Genomic DNA, 25,381 nt, shown 5'->3' on the forward strand with positions numbered 1-25,381 from the left:
TTACATGAGTGGCATCAATCTTCTCATCTAGCTCTCGGCAAGAAAGTGAATGAGCGTATTTCCTAAAATGTCAAACCCACGACCCCATCAGAAGCTGAAATACTTCACACCCTCCACCCCAAATTTTTATCAAGCACTAACAATGAAGCAACTGATAAAAAAGGTGAATTTAGTGAAATCACAACTGAATCAGCAAATTTATTTTCCCACCATAAACCACATTCATTCAGCTTAGTTTCACTCCACATTGTTTCCCTGGTCATCCACACCCCCGCTGCAGTGGCTCCATGCCCCCACCCCCGGATTATTTACTGTATATTTCAAACTGCATGAAGGAACAGCAACAAACCAAAAAGGCTGTAACCGACATCCTTTGCCGAACATGATTTACAGAGGAGGAAACACACTGTCAGTAACACTATACAGAGAAGCCCTGAGGGAGGGAAAGAACCCTGTTAGACGGCTTCCAGATTCCTCACAGTCACCTGCTGCTGTGAATGAACACAGGCAGCTTGTGGGGGCTTCATCTAAAGGTCCACCTGTTGTCGACCCTGAGGCATTCCTGCTCCTATCAGTCTTCATTAGTGACAAGAAATACCCCACCCACTGTCATTAGCCTTTGATCGCCAACACAGCCCAGAACAATAGAGGTCAAAGTTAACATGAATATATAAATGGTCTTCTAGAGTCCTGGGGTTGGGACCTCTCCCAAGGGGTCCCAAGACAAATGTGAGGTAGAACATCTGGCGGGTCCGCTTGGGTCTCAGTAACTGAGACCTACCCAGGACCCGAGTTGAACCAGGACAAAATTACATCCAGACTAGCTCGGTCTGGGTAGGGTTCCCTTCTATTATCGTGGGTCTGAGGACTGCAACTAACAGTAATCTACTGATTATGTTCTTGAGTGAGCAATTCAGTGTAGTTTTTAACTTTAATTTGTCACCCATCTTCAGTTACGTAATAAGACCTCTGGCTGCATGCTGGATTTTAACCGGAGGTACCTGTCAACAAGCGTCCAGGGAGCCACCAAGTCCAAAACAAATAAAATCCGCTCTCACTCACAAATGTGTAATGCTGAAGGTCAAGGCGCCATTGCCTGTTATAACAATTCCCTGCTGCTAACTTCCAGTTCAATTTCCTGACGGTCAGCGAACACCCCACAGAGTCGAGGTCTTTCACTCACACTGTAGGGGCAAAGGGGTGCGTTCACAAGGAATTTAGCGAGTCCTGCTCCATCATCATTACCATGGGAACGCTCGTTAGCGGAGAGGAGTTTTGCGTAGGGCTCAGCGGGACGCCGCTGTCAGACCTGTTTGTTTTTGATCCTTTCGACCACCTTGATCTCCACTTGTCCAAACGGTGGCGAGGGGGCAGGATTTTAGTGGCACTGAGATTTTTTTTATGCACATGGTGACAATAACATGACATTTTACAGTCTTGGGCTGCAACTAAGGATGATTTTCATTCTTGATTCATCTACATCATTTTCTTTTCTGATCATTTCATTCATCACTTAGTCTACAAAATGTCATGAAATAGTGAAAAATGGCCATCACAGGTTCCCTGAGACCAATGTGAAATTCAAACCATCCAAATCTCAAACCAAATACCTACCACCAACATACTAGCATTACCATTATGAACATGCTAATGCTAGTGTTTAGCTAAGCTGAAGTACAGCCTCATCCTGACTGTAGACTCTTCATCTTGTTACTTGATAAATCAGTTGAACAGTTATCAGTTGCTGATTAATTTGCTAATCGACTGACTAATGCAGCTTTTAGCCCAAGTTCAAGCAAGGAACAACCTTTCTAATTGTAATCGAATCAAAAAGGCCTTCACCTCTTGGGATTTGTTTGTGGGCTGTGCTGCCGGCCAATGATGATCCTCGCTGAGAGACATTTAAAGTGCCTGTTTGTCTCCCTCCTGTCATTAGAGTCTGGACCACTTCACCTCTCCGCTGCCTCACCACCACGGACGTCAAGGCCCTGTTTATGGCGCCCATGGGGATCCCCATTTAGAGGGTTTTACACAGATAGACGGATTGAATGGATTAAAGTATAACTGTACTATAACTGTACGAGCCTGAGAAACAAATACGAACACACTGGATTGTGTGTTTCTGTATCCTATGAAAGAGCTGCATCGCTCCTGATGAGCAGATTGACATGTTGCATTGCAGCCAGTGTATGAAAGTGTGAATGCTGACGTGTTGTAAAGCATTTTGACTGGTTGCTACACTAGAAAAGCATTGCAGTCTGTTTCCCATCGTACAGCGGGACAGTGTGTTTTCTGGGCCTGCGGATGAAAAGGACTTCAGGTCCACTTGAGAACTCTTCACAGTGCTGCCTCATCTCTCTGATTTCCATGTGTTGTTTACAATGGAGAGGACACACAATAGACTGAGAGTTGAGCATATTCTCAACACCACACACACACACGCACACGCATACACACACACACACACACACACACACACACTGCCCCAGCTACTACTGCCCAGATACCAAAGACAAAGGGACCGTGTTGCCAAAAATTCCCTTCCACACACAGAGGATATGAAATGACACCTTTTAGGTGATGTAGCAAACAGAGACCATGTTTACAGTACAGCCGCTCTTGGCAGCTGCTGAGTGTCTGCTGTTTGTCATTCAGATGAAGCAGAAGGTGACAGACTGCAGCAGGATCACTAATGTATTCAAGCCATAGAAATGTGCTCTGTGACATAAATCACCTTGAGCCTCATCCTCAAACAAAATGCACCTCAGTCAAACAAAGTTTACGTCACTGACATGTAAGAAACACCTGTATGTCATTCCTTATCTCATAGTCTGTGTTATCTGGAGAAAATGTGCTTAAATTACAAACCAAATATCAAATATCTGATGAACTGCGGGCCATTCATCACCTCGTGTCACTGGTTGTGTAATGCAGAGCAACACTCGACCAGAACGCAGCAGAAAAAGGAGTCTAATTAGGAAACACTGTTGACAATGAGCCTATTATTTAGGAAATCCTGGATTTATCAAATGTTTCCAAAGATTGAGTGCTTGGTACCGTTATGTCTGTATTTTGTGACTGAACCCTGGCAGAACCTGACAGAGTGAATTATTCATGTCCCCATGAATAAAGTAACCCCTCTTCCAACCTAACTGCTGATGTCCTGAGCGGAGACTCGCTCAGTGGTGCTGACCCAGAGGCGAGTCACCTGTGCAAATTTATGGCGTAATGAAATATTCAGAACGCAGGGAGCAACATGCTCTTGAAGGCCAAAAGAAATGTGACTTATAGCTAGAAAATTGACAGGTTTTATGCTATGTTAGGGTTTCTACAGCGTTCACCAAGTTAAAAAAGATTTAGGTGAAGGATCTTTAATCAATTTCTAACCTGTTTCACAGTCATACCAGTATAATAGATACCAATGAAAACCAGTAGGGGTGAAACGACTGAGAATGATCTACCGTGAGCATGAATTCATTGACATTTAGATGACATTTTTCTCAGTACTTCCCAGCAGTTTTCATTCACAATAATATCATTAATTAGTCATTAAACATGTATGAGTGACAGAAAATGGGAGGATGAATGGATGGATTCACCAATTAAAACAATGACTAATTAACTTAATGTCCACATATGAAAGTCTGGAACAACAGCACTCAAAAATTTAAGACTTTTTAATACCTTTCAGCCCCTTTTAAGTAAATTGAAACCTTTTTGGGACTTTTCAAGGCCTGCAGATCCCCTCTATATCCCCTCTAAAATTAGCTCATCACTTTTGAAGGATCAATGAGTTAAAACACTCCAGCTTTCAGCTCTGCTCCCTGAAGACAAAGCCATCAAGATTTGGCTCTGGATGAGCGAATACGTCAATGAACATGTCAGTACTCTGTCCACGAGCTGTCAAATCTGATAATCCTCATCTTGGGGGTTTCCTTTACTTCCTCCTCTCGTTGCAACCTGTCTGCTCATCTTTTAACTTCTGTTCCAAGGCTGTCTCAGGCCTCTTCTCCCCTTAAACATCCATAATTCAATCCACGATAAAAGCCAGAAGCTGTCATTCAGGACCACCTCTGATTAAAACAGCGCTGTATGTGACAGGTAACTTCAAAATAATGCTGCAGAATGAGTTTCAGGCTGAGTTCAGGCTGACGTACAGGCCAACGACCTCCAAAGCAAACAGCCATGTGTGACACAGAAGGCTTTGCATGGAGGATTAACGTGGCTCCAACAAAACTCAACAGTTCACTCTCAAATCTGTAAAATCGGTTTTCAGGAGATTATGACATTGTGTTATTTGTCTAGAGTGAGGAATATAATCCCTAATCAGGCCAAGGTACAGCTCGCGGCTCCTCAAGCCATTTGAAACTCAACCTGCCATATTGTTGAACATGGATCTTTCCATCGTGTTCATCTGCTGAAGCTCAGCTGAGGATCCTCTCAGTCTTGTTTGTCTCCAATAGTTCTCATTTTACCGACTTTGCTGATGTGAAGAAGCAGGAAACAGGACAAACATCCCTTAAAAAATGAGACGTCAGCGTCTTTTCAAAGCCTGCAGTGCACTGTCCTCTAAAATCGATTAAACAGCAACTGAAGTCCCGCTTGATCTTCAGCATGCCAATTAAATCTACCTAAAAACCGTCCCCGATGTTCCTCTGTCTTGACTCAAAACTGGCCCACAATTCACAAACGTTACTATAAATAGACGCCAATCTCCCTCCCATCTCTCCCTGCATCACAGTCCCATTCAGCGTGAGAGGAGAGCTGTCAGCTGGAGGTGACAGAAGTGTCTTTTTAATTCAGAAACTTTTATAAGCAGCTCCATTATTAACCTCACAACCCCAATTATCTTGTATGTTTTTTTTTTGCTGCATGTGTCACATTTTCGCTCCGAGAAGTGATTAAAATACGACCTGTAGGTCTTATTTTTATGGATAACTGGACAACAATGAGCATTTTCTAATCAAGTTGGTTCTTACTGCTGCAATGTGGGTTTCTGGGTTATGTGGTTCAGTCCGGAAAGTACAAAACACTTGGTGGGCTATTTGGGACACTTAAAGTTGGGATTAATGATCAAATAATCATGGCATTGTGCTCTGCTGCCACACTTTAAATCCTGTTTAATGAGTCATGAAGCTGCATGCTACTGGAAAAGCATGCTACCAGTAATATGTTTGTTGTTTGCTAAAACTGGCATTAATATGCATTTAACACTCAATTTTGGAGAACGATGGAGCTACAGTAGAGTTTAATGGAGGAACACCATCATTTTATTCTTTAAAGGATAAGTTATCAATATTTCAAGATGAAATATGAAGTCTCAGTAGCTTCACAACAGTGCAGAACGAAGACGGTGGATTTTGTCCCCAATCACTTCCAATGAAAACGCATTAGAGCAGGATCTTTAAAAACTGTTAATGTTGCTAACATTAGCCTACATAAGATAACGTAGCCAAAGTAAGGCCAGACCTCTAAGTGTATTGAATTGAGAAAGCGTGTTTTATGGCCTCTTCTGACTGACAGCCACAGTTAAAGCCGAGGTCGGTCACGTTGGTCAAACAACGAACATGTTTGTTGTTAGCACTCACAGCTGTTAAGCTAGCATGTTAGCTCTGGGACATTTCGGCTGCACTTTCTCTGCCATCTTTGTACAACTAGCTTGCTATAACTCTGGGAATACATCTGCCAAGCCTTGTGAGAGACTCCAGTCGTATGCAACGAGTGCACGAGAAGCCAGGTACGTCGGTAGACAGGCAGGTAGGTCATCCAATCATTTCTTTTCCCTGAATGAAATGATTGGATTGGCTTATTGAAGGTCTGCAAAAGCCACAGATACCAGGCATTTGCTTTTTAGAGCACTTGATTTATTGACTGGTGTTGGGATATTAAGAAAATTTCAACTAAGAACTTCCTCTAGAAGCGTTAACACATTGATCTCAAGCAGATCGATGTGTTAACATCATAGCCCATTGAAACCCTCTTTTTTAATTAGATTTGTTGCACACAGAGACAGCCTGCAGACTGCTGAGGCAGAAATTATGTCTAACTGGTCATTTCTCAAGAGAAGAAGGCTGTGCAAGTGTAGCATTTATTTTAAATTCTGTTGGCAGTATGAGGAAATAATTAATAATAAAGGACATTTTGGAAATAAGAGTTAGAGATCACCAAAACACAACGATTACCAACACTGTCACAAATCATTTTAGTGCTTATATCGGCTCTAAATCAGAGGCAGGATGTAGCATCATGTGACAAATACTAATATTCCTCTGTGCTGACGTGCCTGGAGCGCAGTCTAACGCAGATGCATATTGAGAAAAATTAAAACGGCCTCGTATCTGCAGTCGCTTCACGTGTCCTCTACTGTCACACAAACAGCTGCAGAGTCAGGGAACGCAGGATTCTGTAAAGACTGTGTGCAGGTACGGGAGCCCCAACACAACACATCCCCCGAGCTTAGCACAAATCTGGTAATAACAGCCCGCGTCTCAAACGAGGTGTTCAGATTTTGAAGATTAAAGATGCCAGTTCGCAGAGCGTGCACGCCAGCTCTGTCAATGACCGTTTAAACAGGCTTCAGACGGGTTCAGCTAAGACTAATGATTATCTCACCTGTGACACAGGTGAGATCACGCCTGTCAGCTGACCTGCAACTGAAGAGTGAATTCATCTAATCATATAACCAACAGCAAAACCTTTTAAATCTGCTTCAAGCAAACAAGGATCTGTGCTTATCCTCTTAACAACTGACCAAGCAGAAAAATGTTTTGAACGTCTCACTCATTAGAAGTTTGTGGGCGAGCAGCTCATAATTTTAGAACTTGTTTCCATGTGTAACACTGAAAGGTGTTTCTAATATTTCGTCCGCACCGTTTCCATCAGTGAGGGTAGACTAAATATAAAACACCTGCAGTATAATGCAAAACAAACAAACACCAGAAAGATCATAAAGCTGAATCAAGCCCTCTCTGCCACAGTTTAAACAAGAACTGAACACCATAACCTTCGTGATGGGAGCATTTATTGCAGGACGCAGACTGCATCTGTATCAGCTCGGTGTACCTAATAAACCGGCAACAGAGTGCCAGACAGACAGACAGACAGACAGACAGACAGACAGACAGACAGACAGACAGACAGACAGACAGACACAATTTGCAACTAGCTGGTGATAACAGTGAAGTGTTCTGGTGTTAAAGATCCTCATCATGAGTAAAGAAGGGGAGTGAACGACAGAAAATGACACTGTTACAGAGGATTTTCATCCATATGAACCACTTTTAACAAGAGCAATTGATTCGTTTTCCACTATTTAATTAATCTGCAACTATTTTGATAATAGACTGATCATGTTGAGTAATTTTTCCAAGAAAAAAAGTCAAAATTCTCTAATTCCAGCTTCTTAAATGTGAATATTTTCTGGTTTCTTCACTCCTCTATGAGAGTAAACTGAATATCATTGGATTGTGGGCAAAACGGTAAATTTGAGGGCGTCATCTCGGGCTTTGGGAAACACAGATTGACGTTTTCCACATTTTACAGAGCAAACAACTAATGGATTCATCGGGAAAATAACCAAATCAATCGACGATGAAAATAGTCGTTAGCTGCAGCCCTGCTTCACTGAGGAACCACACGATGACACAGCAGTTTCAAACGTACTCCAGAGAGGATTTTCCAGGAGTAAACGACACATCAGGTCACAACGCACAAACTGAACTCCTAATAAAAAATACAAAGGTATTACAGCGCCCGGAGAAAAAGTAAACCAGGTGAAACAAAACCCACTCCGGCGAGGTGATGACCAGAAGGCCGGACGACGAGCCGGAGCAAACCATCTGCGGTGCGACGGATCAAAAACAGCTCTGAGTCCTCCTCTGTTTGTTCTTTTGTTAACAGGTGATCAGTGTCTGGCCTGCAGCACACCACTGCGCCTCCATCACCTCTGGCTCTGCTCTCCAGTTGTTGCTTCAGCAATCTGAGCCCGGTGCCGAGATAAGCTTTAGGCAAATCTCGCTGTCCCTCTTGGCTTTGGCAGTCTTGTGCAGCATCGAACCGACTTTGGCTGCAGGAGCTTGTGATGACAGGAGCGACAGATCCTGAGGAAGGCGCATGTTTTATAAAGCAGGTGTTCAGGTCACCATAGAGACAACAGCAGGGAAACATGGAGGGAATGCAAACATGTTTACGTGGCAGTGGGGAAAAGTGTTTGCCCAAGGGTCCAGAGAAACAGCAGGCTTCATTAGGACACACTTCAATCCCTGTAAACAGTACTTCCAAACAACGCATGGACACGATCACGATCACGATCACGTTACAGACTGTGGAGAAGCAACAAAATCCATTAACGCGACATTATGAGACGCTTTATGGCTGATGGCGGGGTTCTCCCTCTGTTCTTTCTTCTTCTGTTTTTCACTTTTTAACCGTTTGTCACTGCAGACTAAAACTGATTTTCAGGCAATAAAGACCACTCGAGTTGACCCAAGTTGGCAACAGCTATTCAGCCCCTCCGTGCTCCCACAGAAATAAATCAAGCCCCCCAAACGTCTTCCTCCTCGGATGACGTCAGAGAATTGAGTTTTCCATGTTACCCTGTGCTTCCACAGCAACCGGGGGGGTGACACCGCCCTCTCCCTTGACCTGACCCGGGGAGAAGCTCTTTTTTTCCACAGGGGCATTGTTCCCAACACTTGAATGGATTGCCCTCTCATTCATCTCAGCGCGTATAATAGTGCAGAGGAGCCGAGGAAGCCGAGGTCTGAGGCGCAGGACAAAACCGACGGGCAGAGTTATAAAGCCACGCACGATGAGCTAAAAGGGCCGGGGGTGGGGGGTCAGTTCTGTCAGTGGATCCACAACAACCAGTAAAATATCCATCAAATACATGTGGGGCGATCTGCAGCGTCAGAGTATCACAAGCTGTGAAGTATTACAAACTGGTCAGATCTGTAGTTTTGTTTACTCGTTATTTGCTCAAATAGTTCCTGAAGTAGTCAAAGTTTTGCCAGTTTTAAGGTGTTTTATGCAGATAAAGTTCTTGTATGACTGTGAATAGACCTTTTAAACTTAAGAACTTTGCCTGCTTTTGTCAAATAAATCAAGGATTTTGCAGGAAAACATGGTTATAACAAGTATCAGGAAAAGTTATGAGCGCTGAAACAGCACTAATATCTAAGATTTTAAAGTAAAACACAATATTTATGGATTATGGAGGTAGATAAGCAGAACTTCTACTTCTAATAACAACTAACAGTGCCTGTGGAAAGCACTTCAGTATTCTCACTAAAAGGTCTTTTGCTGTTCATCAGTGTCACAAAAGCAACATTAAACGTTTGATTTAATGTTAGAAAACATAAAGAAATCGGTGGTTTCTTGAATGAGAATCAAAAGATTAAAAAAATAAAAAATAAAAATCTATATTGCACATCTGGATCCAAAACAATGTTCATTTCTTGTGTAATAAGTTGCATTTTGAGCTCTTTAGTACCAACATTGAACGGCTATGATGAAGTTCTTGGAGACGCTGTGTTAACACTGCCGCCACACAGCAGAGCAACAGATTCAGGCCTCAAACTACAATAAATCTTCATAATGATGTAATTTTGGACCTTAGCTGCATTGCAGGACACCTTCTGCTGTCCCCTCACGGGCTCAGAGACAGACCGAGCAGCAGCAGGAAGGGTGACCGCTGCCCGCTGAGCTCACACGGACACGCAGCCTCCTCTCTCACGGTACCGTGACTTTCCACCACAGTTGCGGCCGCTCGGTACATATTTCACATCCGCGCACAGCGTGACGCGGCGGCGGCACCGTCCCGCTTCACTTACCGGAGGGATGAGAGGGCTCGTCGGGACTCGTGAGGCGCTCCGGCTCCGTTGGAGTTAGCGGTCGATACTTTTCAGAGGAGAAAATCTGCGCTGTGCTTCGGGTTATCTGCCGGTCAGGTGAGCTGCTGGCGTCCCGGCCGAGCTGCAGCGCGGACAGTGCGGAGACGCAGCGGCGGCAGACCGCGGTGTTGTGAGCTTCCTCGTACGTGATTGGGCCAGGTGGAGTGGGCGCGTTCACGTGGGCCTGGCGCGCGCCGCACGCAGCTTGTGACCACTGGTGCAATCACAAGGCTGCAAGCAGGGATGGAGACTCAGGTGGGTCCATTAAACTGGGTCCATTTAAACAGGTTTAAGCGGAAGCAATAACGTTTACTCAAGTGCTGTAATTAAGTACACATTTCAAGTACTTGTACTTCCATCCGTGATATATATAATGCTTTTGACGCTTGAAGTACATTATGATGATAATACCTGTGTACTTTAGCTTTAGCACACTTCTTCCACATCTGCTTCTGAGATACTAGTACTTTCCTTCAAGTGAAATCTGAATGACTTTTACTCATACTTCAGTACTTTTACACAGTGGTATTACTGCATTGCTGCTACCTTCTACTGTACAAGCTGAACTGTTCTTCCACAACTTGTTAATGAAAAGTATTTTCAGAGATAAACTGACAGCTGACATCAGTGAAAACAAAGTGTGATTTGTAAGGAAAAATGCACATATTAGTTATTTTCTTCTACACTTGTGGTAGAATTACATTGATCACTGCTTGACTGACATAAATTACTCACCAATAATACTTTTCCTCACAGGAAAAAGGCTCACGCTTTGAGGGGCTGGAATAAAGGAGGTTTGCAAGTCTGCCTGCTCCTCTACATGTTCAAATCAAGACCACAGACAAACACACGGGATTAACAAGCACAGCAGAACTTTTCTTTTCTCTTTCATTTGCAGAATTTGGTGTACCGTGTTGAAGAAATCAAGGACAAACTTCAGTTGGATGAGACCTGCAGTACTCAGTGATATGAAAATGCTGGTTCATTCCTCCAGGTTTTACAGAAACCTCTGAGCTCCAAAATCATTTAAAATATAATTGAAAAGTGGAAATATTTATATATATATAGATTGTCACTGAATGAAATGCATTTAGTATTTCTCAAGTGCAATTCAACGCATGGCATTGGTAGTTTTTCAAAAGAACAGCAACAGTACTCTTTATAATCTGTACATAATGTACATATACATCTTTGATTTTTTAAAATTTGAATCCTTTTATCTTGATCCTTTGATGAAACGGTCTTTTTAACACTTTGCTATCAACTTAATTTCAGCTACATTATTAAGAGAACAGTATAACTTCTCTAATGTGCATTTTTAAATTACCTTAAATTCTTCTTGTATAGGAGCCACGTTGATCCTGCAGGGATGACCTGAGCTCCACCTTTGCCTGGACGTCTCAGAGCTGCAGTGCTCCCTTTCTTTCCACTGAAAAACATGAAGCTGCTGCTCTGAGCAGCGTTAAAGCTAATCTGTTTGTGTAGCGTGGCGTTCGGAGATAAAACACAACAGGCAGGCTGTGATCAACATCCTCCAGGCTTTTCTGAGGATTAACCAGATCCTGTCAAATGTATACCTGTGGGTGTGGTGGGCTGTGATTATGAAAGTCTAAAGGGGAATCTAAAAGCACCTGGACTTGAGTAAACAGAAGTCCATTTGAGTCCATATGTCAGCATATAAAGCACTGCTGTGTATCTGGTTATAATGGTTTTCAAAGGACATATCAGAAGCTTTCTTTGCTCGTTTGGATGTTTTTTCTGCAGCTCTCTGCTCAGCACTTGTACTATCAGGCTTTTCCTCGCTTTGCATGTCTCTGTTGGCCCCTGGTGGTGACTTTTCATACGAGCAGCGACATCAAACCCCCAACAAAACGACGTCCGGAGATGCTTAAAGAAAAGAAACCTTTATTTCCCCCAAAGAGGTTACACAACATTCAGAATCCTTCCTCAACTCAACACTTGTCAATGTTTCATTATTATAAAGGTCAGGATCCACTAGCACGTCATTCTGTAGGTCTCCAGGAAAAGGAAATAAACAAAAACAAAGCCAAGTGGCAGCATTGGTCATAGACTACATACTCAAGGTAAAATAGAGAAAATTACAAATATATATCCATCTATTTCAGGGAAACAATATATTGTTGTACAAGATTCACACCCTCAAACTGCTATGGTGAACCATAGGAAAAGTACAAATCAATAAAGCGAGGACAGAACAGCTGGTGATCAATCCCAGCGCCAATACGTCTTCTGAAAAATACACTTTTATGTAGCCCAATGAAAGAAACCGTTAGCAGCTCAGGCAAAAGATGCTGGTCTTTCAGTTTGACAGAAGACACAAAGTTTCCCAAGTTAATTGCATTTTGGTTTTCACCTTGACGTTTCACGCACTTCTTTTTGTAATTAGTCTCAAATGCATAAATGTGCATATGTGCAATATGGATAAATATCTTTGAGAAGTCTTAAAATGTCTTATTTTTTAAACACAGCTATCGTGTTGTGTGGAGTGTTTTAACGTGAAGTTGTACAGGCTCTAACTGTACATCCTCAGAGTGTGCGTGTGTGTGTGTTTGTGTGTGTGTGTGTGTGTGTGTTTGGTCCATTCTCTTCCTTAAAGAGCTGGTCCCGTAAACTGGTAGTGAGAGCGCCTGTTTTCAGCAACAGGCCCAGAAATCACAACGCGGAGGGGAAGAGAAGAATGAATTTAAAGACATCAAGGCACGTTTAGTCACATAAGGCTGGTCCTTCATTTTCTCTGGAGCTGAGGAGAATCAACACTTCTACCCATTCAGTCATATGCCATGAGTGTAGACAAAATAGGAAAATGCTAAAAAACTGAGGGTAATGTTGATTAAAAAGTAACATTGCGCCGACATCATCACATCACAACGTGCAGGACTCGTTGTGAGCAGCCATCAATATGACTTTTAAACATCAATTTAAAGGAATAGTTTGACATTTTGGGAGATTTGTTTTCTTGCAGAGAGATCGACGCCACCGCTCTGCCGTCTTTACATTAAGCTCCAGCCTGCAGCTGCTCATCTTAGCTTAGCGTGAAGACTGGAATCAGCTGGCCTGTCTATCCTGAGGCTCGTCGCCTGTTGTCGAACCAGCTTGATTTTTTACATTTTGGTTTTTATAGCAGTGATGCACAGAGCCATGCTACCTGTTTCCAGTCTTTATGTTTAGCTAAGCTAACTGGCTGCTGATTGCTATATTGAACAGACAAGTATGAGAGTGATGCTGATCTTCTCATCGGACTCTCAGCGAGAGAGCGAGGAAACTTATTTCCCAAAATATATCAAACAACTAATGTCATCAGTTTGCTGGTAAAAGTGACCAGTTTGCATGATCCAGAAATCTGAATGCTGTTTATCACAGCAAGTGCAAAACACGAGAGAATTCATGTTCAGTCTCCTGAAGCTTCCTGACCACACTTTCATGAAGCACCGACCCGTCAGCTGATAATGTAAATAATGTGCGTACGGTGGCAGTTGTTTTGATCCCATAGCTGCCCTCACAGAGCCAATATGTCCGCCGTGCTGAGATACAACATTCATATGCTGGAATACAAAAGGCCATTTACAGTTTCCAAACATGTTCACTGCAGCAACTTCTGTTCAACAGATTTGTCAAACGGTATAAAAGTGCGTTTCCTATGATTTGAAGGAACAAACGGAAAAGGACGATTTAACATCAACAGTAAAACGGATTGTGGGAGGTTTTTTTTATGTATTGAGTTAAAAGATTTACAAATGTGAAGTTTGAAAGGCAGTGACAGTAGAGCTGAAAGGAGGAGGGGGAGGGGGAGGAGAGGGGAGGGGGCTTCCTGTAGTTTCTGTCGAATCTGACATTTCCTGTCAAACTGATTAGTGCTCCTCCAGCCAGGATGGACTGTCCCCACCTGGCGCTTTCAACTTGATGTGGAACTGCTTGAGTGTCTGTTCCAGCTGCTGTTGGTTTCCAGCGTAGTACGCAGCTATGGCATTGTGGAACAGGATGAGCTGGTTATGCAACACCTTCACCTGTCAGGGGGCAGGAAAAGCAGATAAAGAGGTATTGAGCGCACTGAAAGCCAACGTGCCAGCGCAGGCTGCAGAGCAGGACCAGCCTCTCGCCCACCTTGTTCTCCTCCAGGAACTTCAGCTTGATGGAGACGTCGTTTCGCATCCTCTCGTACTTCTCGCGGTGGATCTGGAACTGCTGCTGGGACAGCTCGATCTTGGGCATGGTGGCGGCGTCGCGCGGGCCCAGATTCAGCTCCTCCAAGTCTGTGCGGTATGCGTCGTACTCAACCCTGGAAGTGTGTTATTATGTGTTATATTATGTGAAAATAAATTCATTACTAGACACAGGAGCAAGATCCCTGCACACCACATCCATCCGCCACGTTTCAAGTGTCAGAGTGTTTGACCTCTATAGAGAGTGCAAGCAGGTGATGTCATTAACAGTCCAGCCAATGGTTTCACAGCATTTCGCTGATCTAAAGGTGGCAGTAATGTGGTAAGATATGCAGAAACGCACCGACAAAGGCAGGAAAGAGGAAGAGTGCCGGCTTTGCAAATGCTTTATGAAGGCGGGAATGAATTCAGCGTGTCTTTAGACCTCAGGGACAGCCTCAAATGCATTTACACTGAAGGTTGACCTAACTTTAGTTTACAAGAAACCTCAACAGGGAATCTTTAATATGTTTCTAATATTTTGGCAGAGGTTGCATTAATGTGTGTGCATGTTAGCTTGTGTTGGGAGTAAGTTGTTTCCTCAAGCGTGTAGTAAACATGACGGTTGTTCGGGGACTTCAAACATAAAATTTCATTGAATGAGAGAATTTCTCAGTTACTGACATTTTAAAGGCAAGGGCAGCAGAGTGGACGCCTGATGAAGATTAAACACCCAGGTTTGAGGTCTGGAGATGGTGTGCAGGCTCAATGAACACATAATGATGCAGGACCTACCTGGCAAATTCATACTGTTTGATATTTAGCATGGTGTCCTCGATTGTTTTGTCCACCAGCGTGTTCACACTGGAAATGAAAAAGTTGATTGCACCCAGCAGCGTCTCTCCATTTTTGGACAAAAGCCTTTGGGTGTCAGCGTTGTAACCAAACTCCTCCTGAAGAACACAACGAACACATCTGAATTATCGCGCTGCGTTGGCACTGCTGTTCGGTACATTTTGCAAGCGTATACACAAGAGTAACAGTGACTGCAAAGCAATGAATTCTGTTTCCATCTGCATCAACTCAACAGGACAAGTTAACGCATGTGGAGGCCAATTCCTCAAAAACTACCTGAATACACAGAGGACGTAATTAACCAGCAATTCCAACAATAAATCTACTGCACAACATTCCCCAAAGGACATGTGAACATGCGAATGTAAAACAGAACGCATGGCTGTTTGAAACATGGAGGGTTATCAATAAATCCTGGAACGCAATTAGAGGACTCAGATGAAGTAGAGGAGGACCTGTTCTTTAATTATGCATGACTCTCCATTGCCTTTTAAGCCATTAACTTCTTGGTTTAGAGCGTTCCCTGTGGTGTGGTGCTGCAGTAAAATAAAAATAAACAATAACAATAAACAGTAATCTAAAGGGAACAAATTGAAGTCTCAGAAAATACGTTTGCCGTGCAGATGACCCAGAGGTCGACACATATTCTGCATTATTATCTTTTCTGTGACACTAAAGGAGGATGACACAACACGTCTCTGTACATCTGGACTCACATGGAGTTCTGGTGACTTGAGGCTGAGGTCGGCGAAGGCGTCGCCCAGCTGCCTCTGCGTCTGCATCATCTGGGACAGCTGACTGGCCAGAGTCTGAGCCAGCTTGATTACATGCTGGTACTTCCTCTTGTTGTCCCGCAGGACTTCGATTTGAGCCTCCAGCTCCATGTCCACGGTCCTGGAGCCCCGGCCCAGCTTCTCTGACAGGATCTGCCTGGTACACTGCGGAGGAGAGCAGGCTCATGAACGCTCCACTGATGGGAGTTTAAGTCCATTTTAAACGGAGTGGAGCCAAAATACAAAGTCTAAAGAGACGGCATCAATCATCTGTGTGTGTGTAGATCACTTTTCTGCCAACATCCTAATAACTGAGAGGAAACAAAAAGAGGAACTGAGCTGAGATAAGAGGTAGAGGAGGGACAGACAAACAAACCAAGGGCAGAGAGGATTACTTTATATGTGTTGATGCTCCACTTTCTCACGAGGTCCAGTTTTTCCATGGCCGGGTTCTTTAAGTCATCTGAAAGGACCACCGCTCCACTCTTTGGCTGTGCTTTCATGGCGCCTGGACAATTAAAAGTCATTCACTTAGTGAGCGATTAAGTTACTGGGTTTGCAGGCTAGAGAGCTGCGGTGAAGATTAGTCAAGTGCTGTGATTATCAAACAGTGGAATGAGATCATCACGCTAACGCTGACACTTCAACACAGACCACAGACTGAAATTAAAGGCATTAGAGGACGCTGATGAGGTTTGGGATTATGCAAATCAAAATGAACATTAAAATACAATTAGTCACGACTCAGCACTTTGATAAGGCTAACAGTCACAGTGAACGTGGTGAAAAGCGCTTTACTGTGGTTTCAGCACAGAGGGGAAGTGGTGAAAGACACTGAGCCCCGACACTGACGTGAAGGCAAAGTCAAAGATCATCAGACAAGCAAAAATACAGATAAATACATCAATAAATAATACTACTAGTTAAATAATCAAAATTGAGTTTAAAAAGAAGCAAAGCATTTTACTTTCAGCCAACAAGCTAACGCTACCAAAGCTAGCTAACGAACGCTTCATCTTTAAGCTCTTAATTTTCACTCTTTGTTAAAGAGCCGCTCTGGAAAGAAGTCATGGACTTTTAAGGCTTAAGCCTCGTCAGCTAAACTGGTTTAGATATTACAAGAGTTCATACAGGACTGCTACGACGCCACACAGCATACAGACAATTCAAATGTCGTGCTGGTACAACTGTTCTTAGTGAAAAGTACACAGTTTCTGCCACTAGGGGTCTCTCAATCAAAACAATAACAAAACAAATGTGGCGTGAAGTAGCGTGGGATCATGGGAGTTGTTGCCTTCAGTGTTAAACAACCACCACTGCTGCTGAAAATGGATAATTGCCAGCGTGAGTGAGAAAAACAACAGTAAAGAAGAGCTCGGCTAGCTCGCTAGCTTCCTCGCTCTGTGACGCATTATCTGGTGTTTTCTCGGTTTCCCTGAAGGTTAAAGCAATCTGTGTTAGATTTCTGTGGGTTTGGAAACATTAAGTACACAACTCAACAAACTATATGTAACTTAGGTCTACTCATTTTTAGACATTTTAATGTGGACATATTATATATTAAGGTTTAAGTTTATTTCATTAACTGATTCGTGGGACATAAAAAAAATGCACATTTTTCCTCCACCGACTGCGTGTGTGAAAACTTCTATTTCTTTTAATGATCCCTTTTAATTATTCAACTTAAAAAGTATCTACTGATGTATTCAGCTCTTTTTTTGGCTTGTCTGACAATCTTTTACTCCATTATGTCCGTTTCAAGGCTCCACAGAGGGAAACGATGGGTGCCAACTTTTGCAAGGACAAAGGTTGCAAGCAGGAAAACCCACTGCGAATACACGTGAAAGCAGTTTTCTTTCCGAGCCAAGCCAACGCTTTAGGCATCGAGAGGATGCATCAGATCTAGAAATCACGAGACCTAGATCTTAGGAAAGTGACAGTGACAGCAGTATGGATCATTAACCACCGCAAAGCAGGAAACTACTTCAATTAGCCCAGACTCATTGAAAGGTTAAGTTTGGAGAGTCAATCAACTAGAAAGGAGGAGAAGAAAGGTTTGATTGTGAACGGAGCACAGCCTGTGGGAACCAGGAGCAGGTAAGAAACCAAGGAGGGCACAAAAAGACTGCGGTTAATTTAGTGTGCACATGGCGACGACTCGCCGTCATCTGATTCATGCTCCATCGCTGCGGGTACCTTTCTCAGCCTGACTATCGCTGGAGGAGCGAGCCAGGCGGCTAGCAACAGCCGGGCTGGGAGCTACAGGTGCCACGGGAGACGTGGGCAGGCTGGCTGACCCTGGGAGATATTCAGAGTTATGATTCGTTAGTACGCCAACACAAGTGTGAGGGTGATGCTGGTTTCCTGTGCGTTTGTTTAAATTACGGCGGCTCTGTCCGCGGCGCAGGATGAATGTCTTACTGAACAAAGGCCTTCCTCATCCAGCGGACATAACATGGAAAATAGCCATGGCAACATTGTGGTAAACGGGCTGCGACAGCTCACTCCTCTATGGGGAGATTTTATTTGCATTTGCAACAAGGGTGCGCTGATGAAAAGGAAAGGAGGCTCGCAACCTGGAGATCAGAGGAAGCTCATTAAATTCAATTGGATGTCCACCTTTACAAATTCAAATGTTGGCCTTTAAAATTTCACGGAGATTATAAGCCAGAAGTGGAGCACTGCGAATACATGGACGGAAACACTGTTTGCTAACACAGAATGCAGCAAAGCAGTCAAATAATGTAAAACGGCCTGACGAGCTTTTGATGAGCTGCTCCGTCACAAAACACTAACGGGCGAGGAAACGGTGCACACAACACGAGGAGAGGCAGGGTGACATGTTTACCTTTGTATGGTCCCGATTCAATGATGCCCTCTGTTGTTGAAGCGAAGTTGCTGGCGGTGACACAGGACTCTGAAAGGTTTAGGGCCCCAGGGCCGCTGGGATAAGAGTCCTGTGGAAGAAATCAAACCGGGGTTGACTTCACAGGTTTAGTGGTTCCTCCTGTGTGTGCGTTTGACTCGACACTGAACCAGCCGACCTGTGTCAAAGCGATCCACTCGCGAAAACAGGAAAATATTTTTAAAAAAGGAGATTTAGATCAAGTTCAAAATAAAAGTCATAATAATTTCTCTGAATGCATTTTATAGTAAAAGATCCATATTATTCAAATTAACATAAATATGCTCTCCACAGAGGAGAGGACTCAGACGTATAGATCAGCACGAGACTGACTTATTTTTTTGGGAGCTTTTTGCCATCACTTGACAGTGCAGGAAAGAGGGAAGAGAGCGGGGATGACATGCGGCAGAGGGCTGCCGGCTGGAATCGAACCCGGGCTCCTGTGAATACGTTGCACCCGAGCGAACCATCAGGGCGCCACAAAAGTGTGACAAAGTTAAGCGTATGTATGTAATTAAGCGTATACGCTGCTACTGCATCACTGTACAGTAGGTCCCTTGGGCTATTTAGCAGTCCTCATCCTGCCTGAACCAGTTTTTGAGCATCAAGCTGTTTGAAGCTGCACTCACGCTCGTGGCGTCGGCGTCTTTCCTGCCAGTGTGACTGTGAGCTATGATCAGACCAGAGCTCACCTCGTCCGTCTTAAGAGGGCATCGCTCCACAGAACGAAACGATTTACTGAGTTTTCCTTTAACTGGTCGACAAAATCCGCAACTATTTATCGTTTGTTTTCATTTGCTGGTTGGAACTTCTCAAATGTGAAGATTTTAAGCTTTTCTTTGCCTAAATATGATGGTAAACTATGATGATGATGATGATGATGGTATATTTTTAGTTTTTGACATTTAAATCAATAATGTAAATACCTCAGTTGCAGCCCTCCTCCTCATACACTGCACTGTTAATTTTAAACCATGAGTATATTTTGTACTGTTTTATGCTGAGCCAATTAAATGAAATATACTTTTTTACAGCACAGTTAAAGACGCCATCTTTCAACCTGAGGACTTTGAACACCTATTCAAGCTTTTGTTTGGGAAGCCAGTTGACAATGATGAGAGATGAGAAGCTTCCAGACAAACCCTTACCCTCTGGAAAACCGTGTCAGGGCTCTGATCCAGGTCTCCGTTGCTGGTGACCGGGATCTCAGCGGCTGAGCTTCTGTGGGACTCCTCAGCCATTGTGCTTTCCTGTAACGAGGCGGGTGAAATGAAGAGGTTATTCTCCAAAGCGCTCCCAAACAACTTCAAAGAGAAGGGACGTCCATTAAGAACGGAGGACTCGAGGTCCACTAGTGGGACACAAGAGTCATGGGCTGCCATCTTGTGGATGCAGCCATAGTGGAAAAGTGGAAAAAGTGGTCAAGTTTAATTTGAATGAAAACCATTTTGACTGTTCCACATTAGAATAACTCACACATCGTAAAAGACAGCGGAGAGATAAAACAAAAGAGATGACGATGGCACTGATTTCAGCCAAATCTTTCCACCACAGCAAATGTGTGCTATAAATATGCCCGTGCTCCGGTCAGTTCGCCCTCGTTCAATGACTTCTTTCATTAATTTCCAGGACAGGGCGGAGAGCTTAGCGAGCCTTAAGTCAGTTATGTTGCAGCATTATAGCATTAGCCAGGATACCAGGAAGCGCTGACGCAACAACTGACATCAATTTTCAACACTCGGCAATTTTACAACACAGCAGGATGGAATATGTGACTAAGATCATTACGATCATTACAGTCGCTCTTTGTTTGGTTTCTGATCTTAAATGGGTCATAAAGGTTTAGTGCGTCCACAGCGATGCTTCAGACGGGCAGTATCTGCCGCCGGGGTCATGTGAGTGCTTCCCAGCAAACACGAGCTTTTATGTTTTACAGTGGCATCAGTTATTTCAGCCCACATTAAAACTGCGTCTCATCCTTTATAACTGCTCATTTTGTGGAAACTCGTGTGATGCAGGAACACACGTAACAAATTTCTCCCACCACATGGACAGACCTGTCATAATCTTAATGAGAACACGTGAATCACGGCCTCTCTTAATCGTGCCTGTGTGGATTAAAATGACACAGTGACACACTGGCTTGCTCAGCTGCATATTTGCTTGCTGGCTCAGAGCAAACCACAGGGTGGAGACAACAGTTTATGGCAGCTTCGGTTGTGTTTAGGCTGTAATGCACCGGCTGCCCGGCGCTGCAGGCCGAAGATACAGTTATGTTATTTTTAGTGAATTTTTTGTGGCCTAATCACTGTGGAAGTGGGACACTAAGCTAACTGCTTTGCAGAGTGCAACGGTGTAAAGCTTGTTAACGTTGCTTGGTGGCAAAAGGGGAAGGTACCGCTGGAAAAACATATCAATAAATCGGTATTTGCATGATCTTCAAACAAGATCATTCAACTATAGGTGGACCTTGACCAGTCTGAATAATGCAAATAGCTACCAGATCACCAGGTAACAAGATCTGGGTCCAGTGGAAGCAGGCGGACTGGTTTCACACCAAGAGCACATTTCAGGTCAAAGCTAGCGTGTTCATTGTCAGTGTTATTTCTTCAATAATATCTTCACTGACAACCACGTACAATTCCCTCCAATGCTAAATATATTTAATTCAAGGTCAGACAATAACTATGAATGAAAGAGTACAAGTACGCTGACACTGCACACACACAAAAAGGCAGATTTAAATGTGAGGTTTCCTCCTTTTAAAATAAAGTTTTATGTGACCGTGAGACGACAGGCAGTGCCAAGCCTGTAAGAGGATTGAGTGACCTTAGAGACTGTCCCATTCACAGGGGAGAAAAAAAGATCAAATATACACAATAATCAGGTGATACAGTTTAAATAACCTGACAGCTTCTTTAAAGCTAGTGTTAAATAAGTTCCTAAAAAGGTGGGTCATTGATCATGATGTGTCATCTGATACTGTGCGAGTGTTTATGAAGAGTTAAAGCTGCTGTCTGAGAGGAACACTTCACGTTAAGAATCTGCCATGTTGGAATATTTCACTCTCTGGAATCATCTTTTTTTTTTTTAAGGCCGGAAACAGACGACTTCTGATTCGCTCATCCAGAATATAACACGTTAAACAGACCGAAGTGAAGCACTTTAACATGCTTTCATGTTGGCATGGGCGACAAAGACTTAACTGAGTGTTGTGCCATGTGACAGACACATAAATACTTAAAGGTCATATGACGCCTGCACACAGGCAGGCAGGCAGGCAGGCAGGCGGCAAAGACATGGACTGTGAGACTTGTCTAACCACCTACTGCAGATAAGACAGACTCCTGTCTGATAATCCTCTCTAACATCAAGTTAAAACAGACCGTCTGGCTGAGGCACATCTCTGATTACACGCTTTCCAATAAAGTTTTTGTTTGTAATAGCTGCAGTCGTAGCAGAACTATCCATGGATATTAATTTAACAGTCTTCTTATATTGCGAAAACTAATGGCTCCGGTTCAGCTGTGGATCCAGGGATGATCCGGGTTCTCAGAGCCAAAATGATTCAATCCACCATCTGCAAACATTCTGCAAGGAAGCCTGCTAATAGCGTCCGCCTGCTGGAGCACTGAGAGCAACAAAGCGGCTGCAAATCAGTCAGGCATATGAAGGGGCAAGGTGTGGCATGTCATTCAGTGCTGTTCCCTGCAGTTCAGTATCCTGGATACAAGCTGACATGGCATGGGAGGGGGGGAGAGGGGTAACAACAATGAGCTAATTGTCCAATTAGCTGCGTCAGCAGAAGAGGACAGAATCATGTCTTGCCTCTCAAACTGTGGAAGAACATGACACAGCCATGCTGCACAATGTCGGCTTTAAGGTACAAAAAGGAAAATTTGCCTTAAAGTGAGACCAGAAATCGTGTGCTACATTTGGGGTTGCTAAATGAAGCGGGTTTGCAAAAAAAGACGAGTTTTGATTTTTAATTCCTGCGATCTGACGTGGAGTCCTGGCACTGAGCCCCGAAACAGAACGTGAATCAAGAGCCTGAGGAGTCACACATTCCAGCTGCACGAGAAAAGTGGGACTGCCTGAGAATGTGCAGTCAGGAGCCCGAATCCTTTTCACTTACCCAACCATGTGACGGAGAGCATGTACAGCTCTACGTACACCCAACTTACAAACAGGGAAACACTGTGAGGAAATGGTTATCTTTGCCACATCACATACATGTTCACACACAGAGTCAGAGTCAAACAAAAGAAGGAGGAACGCAGAGAAGTGTGAGCTTACGCTTGAGAATGATACGCATGTATATTGCCCAGTAATAAACCCTTCTCAACAATCACTTTGAAATAAGGCAGCACTGATACGAAGCAGAGGAAACATAAGCCTTGATCATCCCCAAACACAGAAGAGGTCACACACAAGTAAAAGAGGGAAAGCCACTAACTGCACCATCAACACAGTGACAGCTACACCCTCTACATATTTCCAAAACCTCCAGCAAAGCAGAGTGAAATCTGAAACACACCTACCAACACAGAAGCGAGAGACAAATATAATCACTTTACGGCTATAACTCAGGTTCAAGTTGTTCAATCTCATGATAAGTTGATCATACAGGAAAGACACCACCACCATCACAGCAAACAAAGACCGAAACAGCAACATGAACAAGAGCACAGCGAGGAAGCGCTGGGAGAGGTGGATCACCTTTGTTTCCGCGTGTGAATCTCCGCTTTCCTCTGGTGTTTCAGCCGCCTCACCATGATGATTTGTCTCATGTCTCTCATTGTCTACACTGTCAGACACGTGTGCGGCATCACCGTCACTGCGAGTCACCACGCTCTCGCTCTGAACCCCCTCAGCCTCCTCCTGAACATCCTTGTCACTGTTTCCTGCATTTTCGTCAGCGCTGTCGATATCAATGTCGTACAGCACTTCATCTCCGCCATCTCCCCCCTTGCTGTTGTCTACACTCTCCTGTTTTTCATCCTCACTCAGACTCTCCCCTGCTTTCTTAGCCTCCTCCTCACAATCCATCTGAGGGTCCTCGGCTGAGGTCTTCCCCGATTCAGCCTCAAGACTAACTTCAGACATACCTGAAAACAGACAGATAGCAGGGTATGAATGGGTCCTGTCACGCTCGCTGTCTGCAGTGCACTAATAGAGTACAATACAGGATTGTGCTCCTAACCTATGCCCAGTGTGTGCCTGTATGTGAATGAAGTTTTTCTGAAAGGTAAATCCCTTGCTGCTGTTTAGAGGGCATTTCCACAATCCTCAAACACATTAAAATATTCTGCTATTGCTTGTTAAAAATAGATTTTTTTCCCCCCAAGGTCTGACAGTAGCTGCACATTTTGTACAAGACAAAAAATATATAAATACATTATTGTGAATGAAAGACTAAATCGCTGACAATAAGACAGATAATGCACTTTTAGATGGAGAAACTTTATTGTGCCCAAGCTGGATATTCATACTGCCTTTATGAGATGTAGATATATCTATACAGTATATGTACCTAAATAAAACCTAAATTTTGGTTTGTTTCATGTCCTATAATTCAAGCAAATAATCTCAAACTAGCACCTCTGATGCCTTCACCTTGCTTTTTTAAGAGCTGGTGTTTTACGAATACACTGCAACTGTCCAACCACCTGATGATCTCAGGTGTTCATCAGTAAGATATATAAGATGTAGTAAATATCTGCAGCCACTTGACACACTAAATCAATCACTGGGCAGGATACAGGTGGTGTGAACTGCCGGCAAGGTAATGTTAAGGTGAGCATTTCCAGGTTTTCAGGCGGTGCATGAAAATATGACCCACTGACATCAGGTCAAACATTACAGCCACTGCCACAAGGTTTCATCCTCTCCTCTGTAACATCACACACAGGAACTGGCTCTTAGGCTCGGCGAGGTTAGGTAAATTCATACCTGTTGCAGCACAATCACGTGACGAGCGAGGGTGTTCAAAAGTGATTTAACACGTAATTACTGCCAGTAAGGACACATCGTCTAATGCAATGTGCATGTAATTATTACATGGCGTGGTTAAGGCTAAGCTGACGTGATGTATCTGAAAAGCAAGCATTCAACAAACCTTTCTGTAGTTTTTCCGCCCGGTCAGTTAGCTTCAAGCTGCCCACTAATTTGCGTTGACGTGAATGTATCAGAGCCGTTGACGTGTTAGCTAGCGTTAACGTTGCTATACAGCAGATGACGAACTTGTGAATGACTTCAATAAAAGCACTTTAAGTGGTTAACGTTATCTTACTTTTTTGGTACATATGCAACTCAACACCATAAAGGAATGGCGATGGTCAAAACTTTAGTTAACGTTACCTGTCTGTGGCCGTGGCTAACTATTTAGCTGTGAACTGTTAGCCCTTGTAGTTCTCTGAAAGCCTTGGTACCGCGCCGCGCTGGACGTTTCTTTGAAAGGCGGTGCGCCTGCTGTTAATGCAAACGTTGCATAGATATACTATCAAATGTTCATCGGTGGTCGTCTCCCCGACTCAAGCACACTTGACTCGGTGTTTGAACCCCGGAAAGACTGATCCACTGTGTGGGCCCTCGGCTGTCATCAGAGGAACACCGCATCATTTGCTGCATGCGCTCTCCCCCTGCTGTTAAAATACGCTGTTTGCAGTTTGTGTCCAAGGTCTAAAAAAAGCTACTTTAATATCTTTTATAAATGGGTAAATATATTTCTAAACATTTTATGTCAAAACACGACAATGAGTACACTTGTATGCTGGTCAAGGCTTAATGTTAATCTCA

The 25,381-nt window shown here is 43.6% G+C and overlaps 2 protein-coding genes across 7 annotated transcripts in view; both read right to left on the reverse strand.

The window, feature by feature from the left end:
• The window catches only part of fhdc1 (FH2 domain containing 1), a 31,651-nt gene extending 21,661 nt beyond the window's left edge, over positions 1 to 9,990 (reverse strand). The window contains exon 1 of the mRNA XM_070973473.1: positions 9,831 to 9,990. The gene's annotated coding sequence lies outside the window, so the exon portion shown is untranslated. The remainder of the gene's footprint in view (positions 1 to 9,830) is intronic.
• A 1,788-nt stretch (positions 9,991 to 11,778) lies between these two features.
• On the reverse strand, positions 11,779 to 25,209 carry arfip1 (ADP-ribosylation factor interacting protein 1 (arfaptin 1)). 6 transcript variants are annotated; one of them, XM_070973486.1, is made up of 10 exons: positions 24,944 to 25,183; positions 23,303 to 23,691; positions 19,732 to 19,833; positions 18,527 to 18,635; positions 17,875 to 17,976; positions 16,074 to 16,186; positions 15,622 to 15,843; positions 14,846 to 15,003; positions 14,013 to 14,187; positions 11,779 to 13,915 (listed from the first exon to the last, which is right to left on the reverse strand). In XM_070973486.1, the coding sequence occupies exons 2-10, from the start codon at positions 23,687 to 23,689 to the stop codon at positions 13,760 to 13,762; spliced, it is 1,524 nt and encodes a 507-aa protein (XP_070829587.1). In that variant the 5' UTR covers positions 23,690 to 23,691; positions 24,944 to 25,183; the 3' UTR covers positions 11,779 to 13,759. The 6 variants fall into 6 exon arrangements, with proteins under 6 accessions (XP_070829587.1, XP_070829595.1, XP_070829614.1 ...); XM_070973494.1 differs by lacking the exon at positions 24,944 to 25,183 and adding an exon at positions 24,702 to 24,926; XM_070973513.1 differs by lacking the exon at positions 23,303 to 23,691 and having other exon boundaries at positions 24,944 to 25,209.
• Between the last annotated feature and the right edge of the window lie 172 nt (positions 25,210 to 25,381).

The sequence above is a fragment of the Chaetodon trifascialis genome, chromosome 2 (genome assembly GCF_039877785.1).
Source record: "Chaetodon trifascialis isolate fChaTrf1 chromosome 2, fChaTrf1.hap1, whole genome shotgun sequence".
Lineage (NCBI taxonomy): Eukaryota > Metazoa > Chordata > Actinopteri > Chaetodontiformes > Chaetodontidae > Chaetodon > Chaetodon trifascialis.

Coding starts and splice junctions, on each gene's coding strand:
- arfip1 (XM_070973486.1), bottom strand. CDS start 23,689: ATGTCTGAAGTTAGTCTTGAGGCTGAATCGGGGAAGACCTCAGCCGAG. Junction 18,636..19,731: donor CTGACACGGTTTTCCAGAGG/GTAAGGGTTTGT, acceptor TTTCTTCCACAG/GACTCTTATCCCAGCGGCCC. Junction 17,977..18,526: donor TGAATCGGGACCATACAAAG/GTAAACATGTCA, acceptor AATATCTCCCAG/GGTCAGCCAGCCTGCCCACG.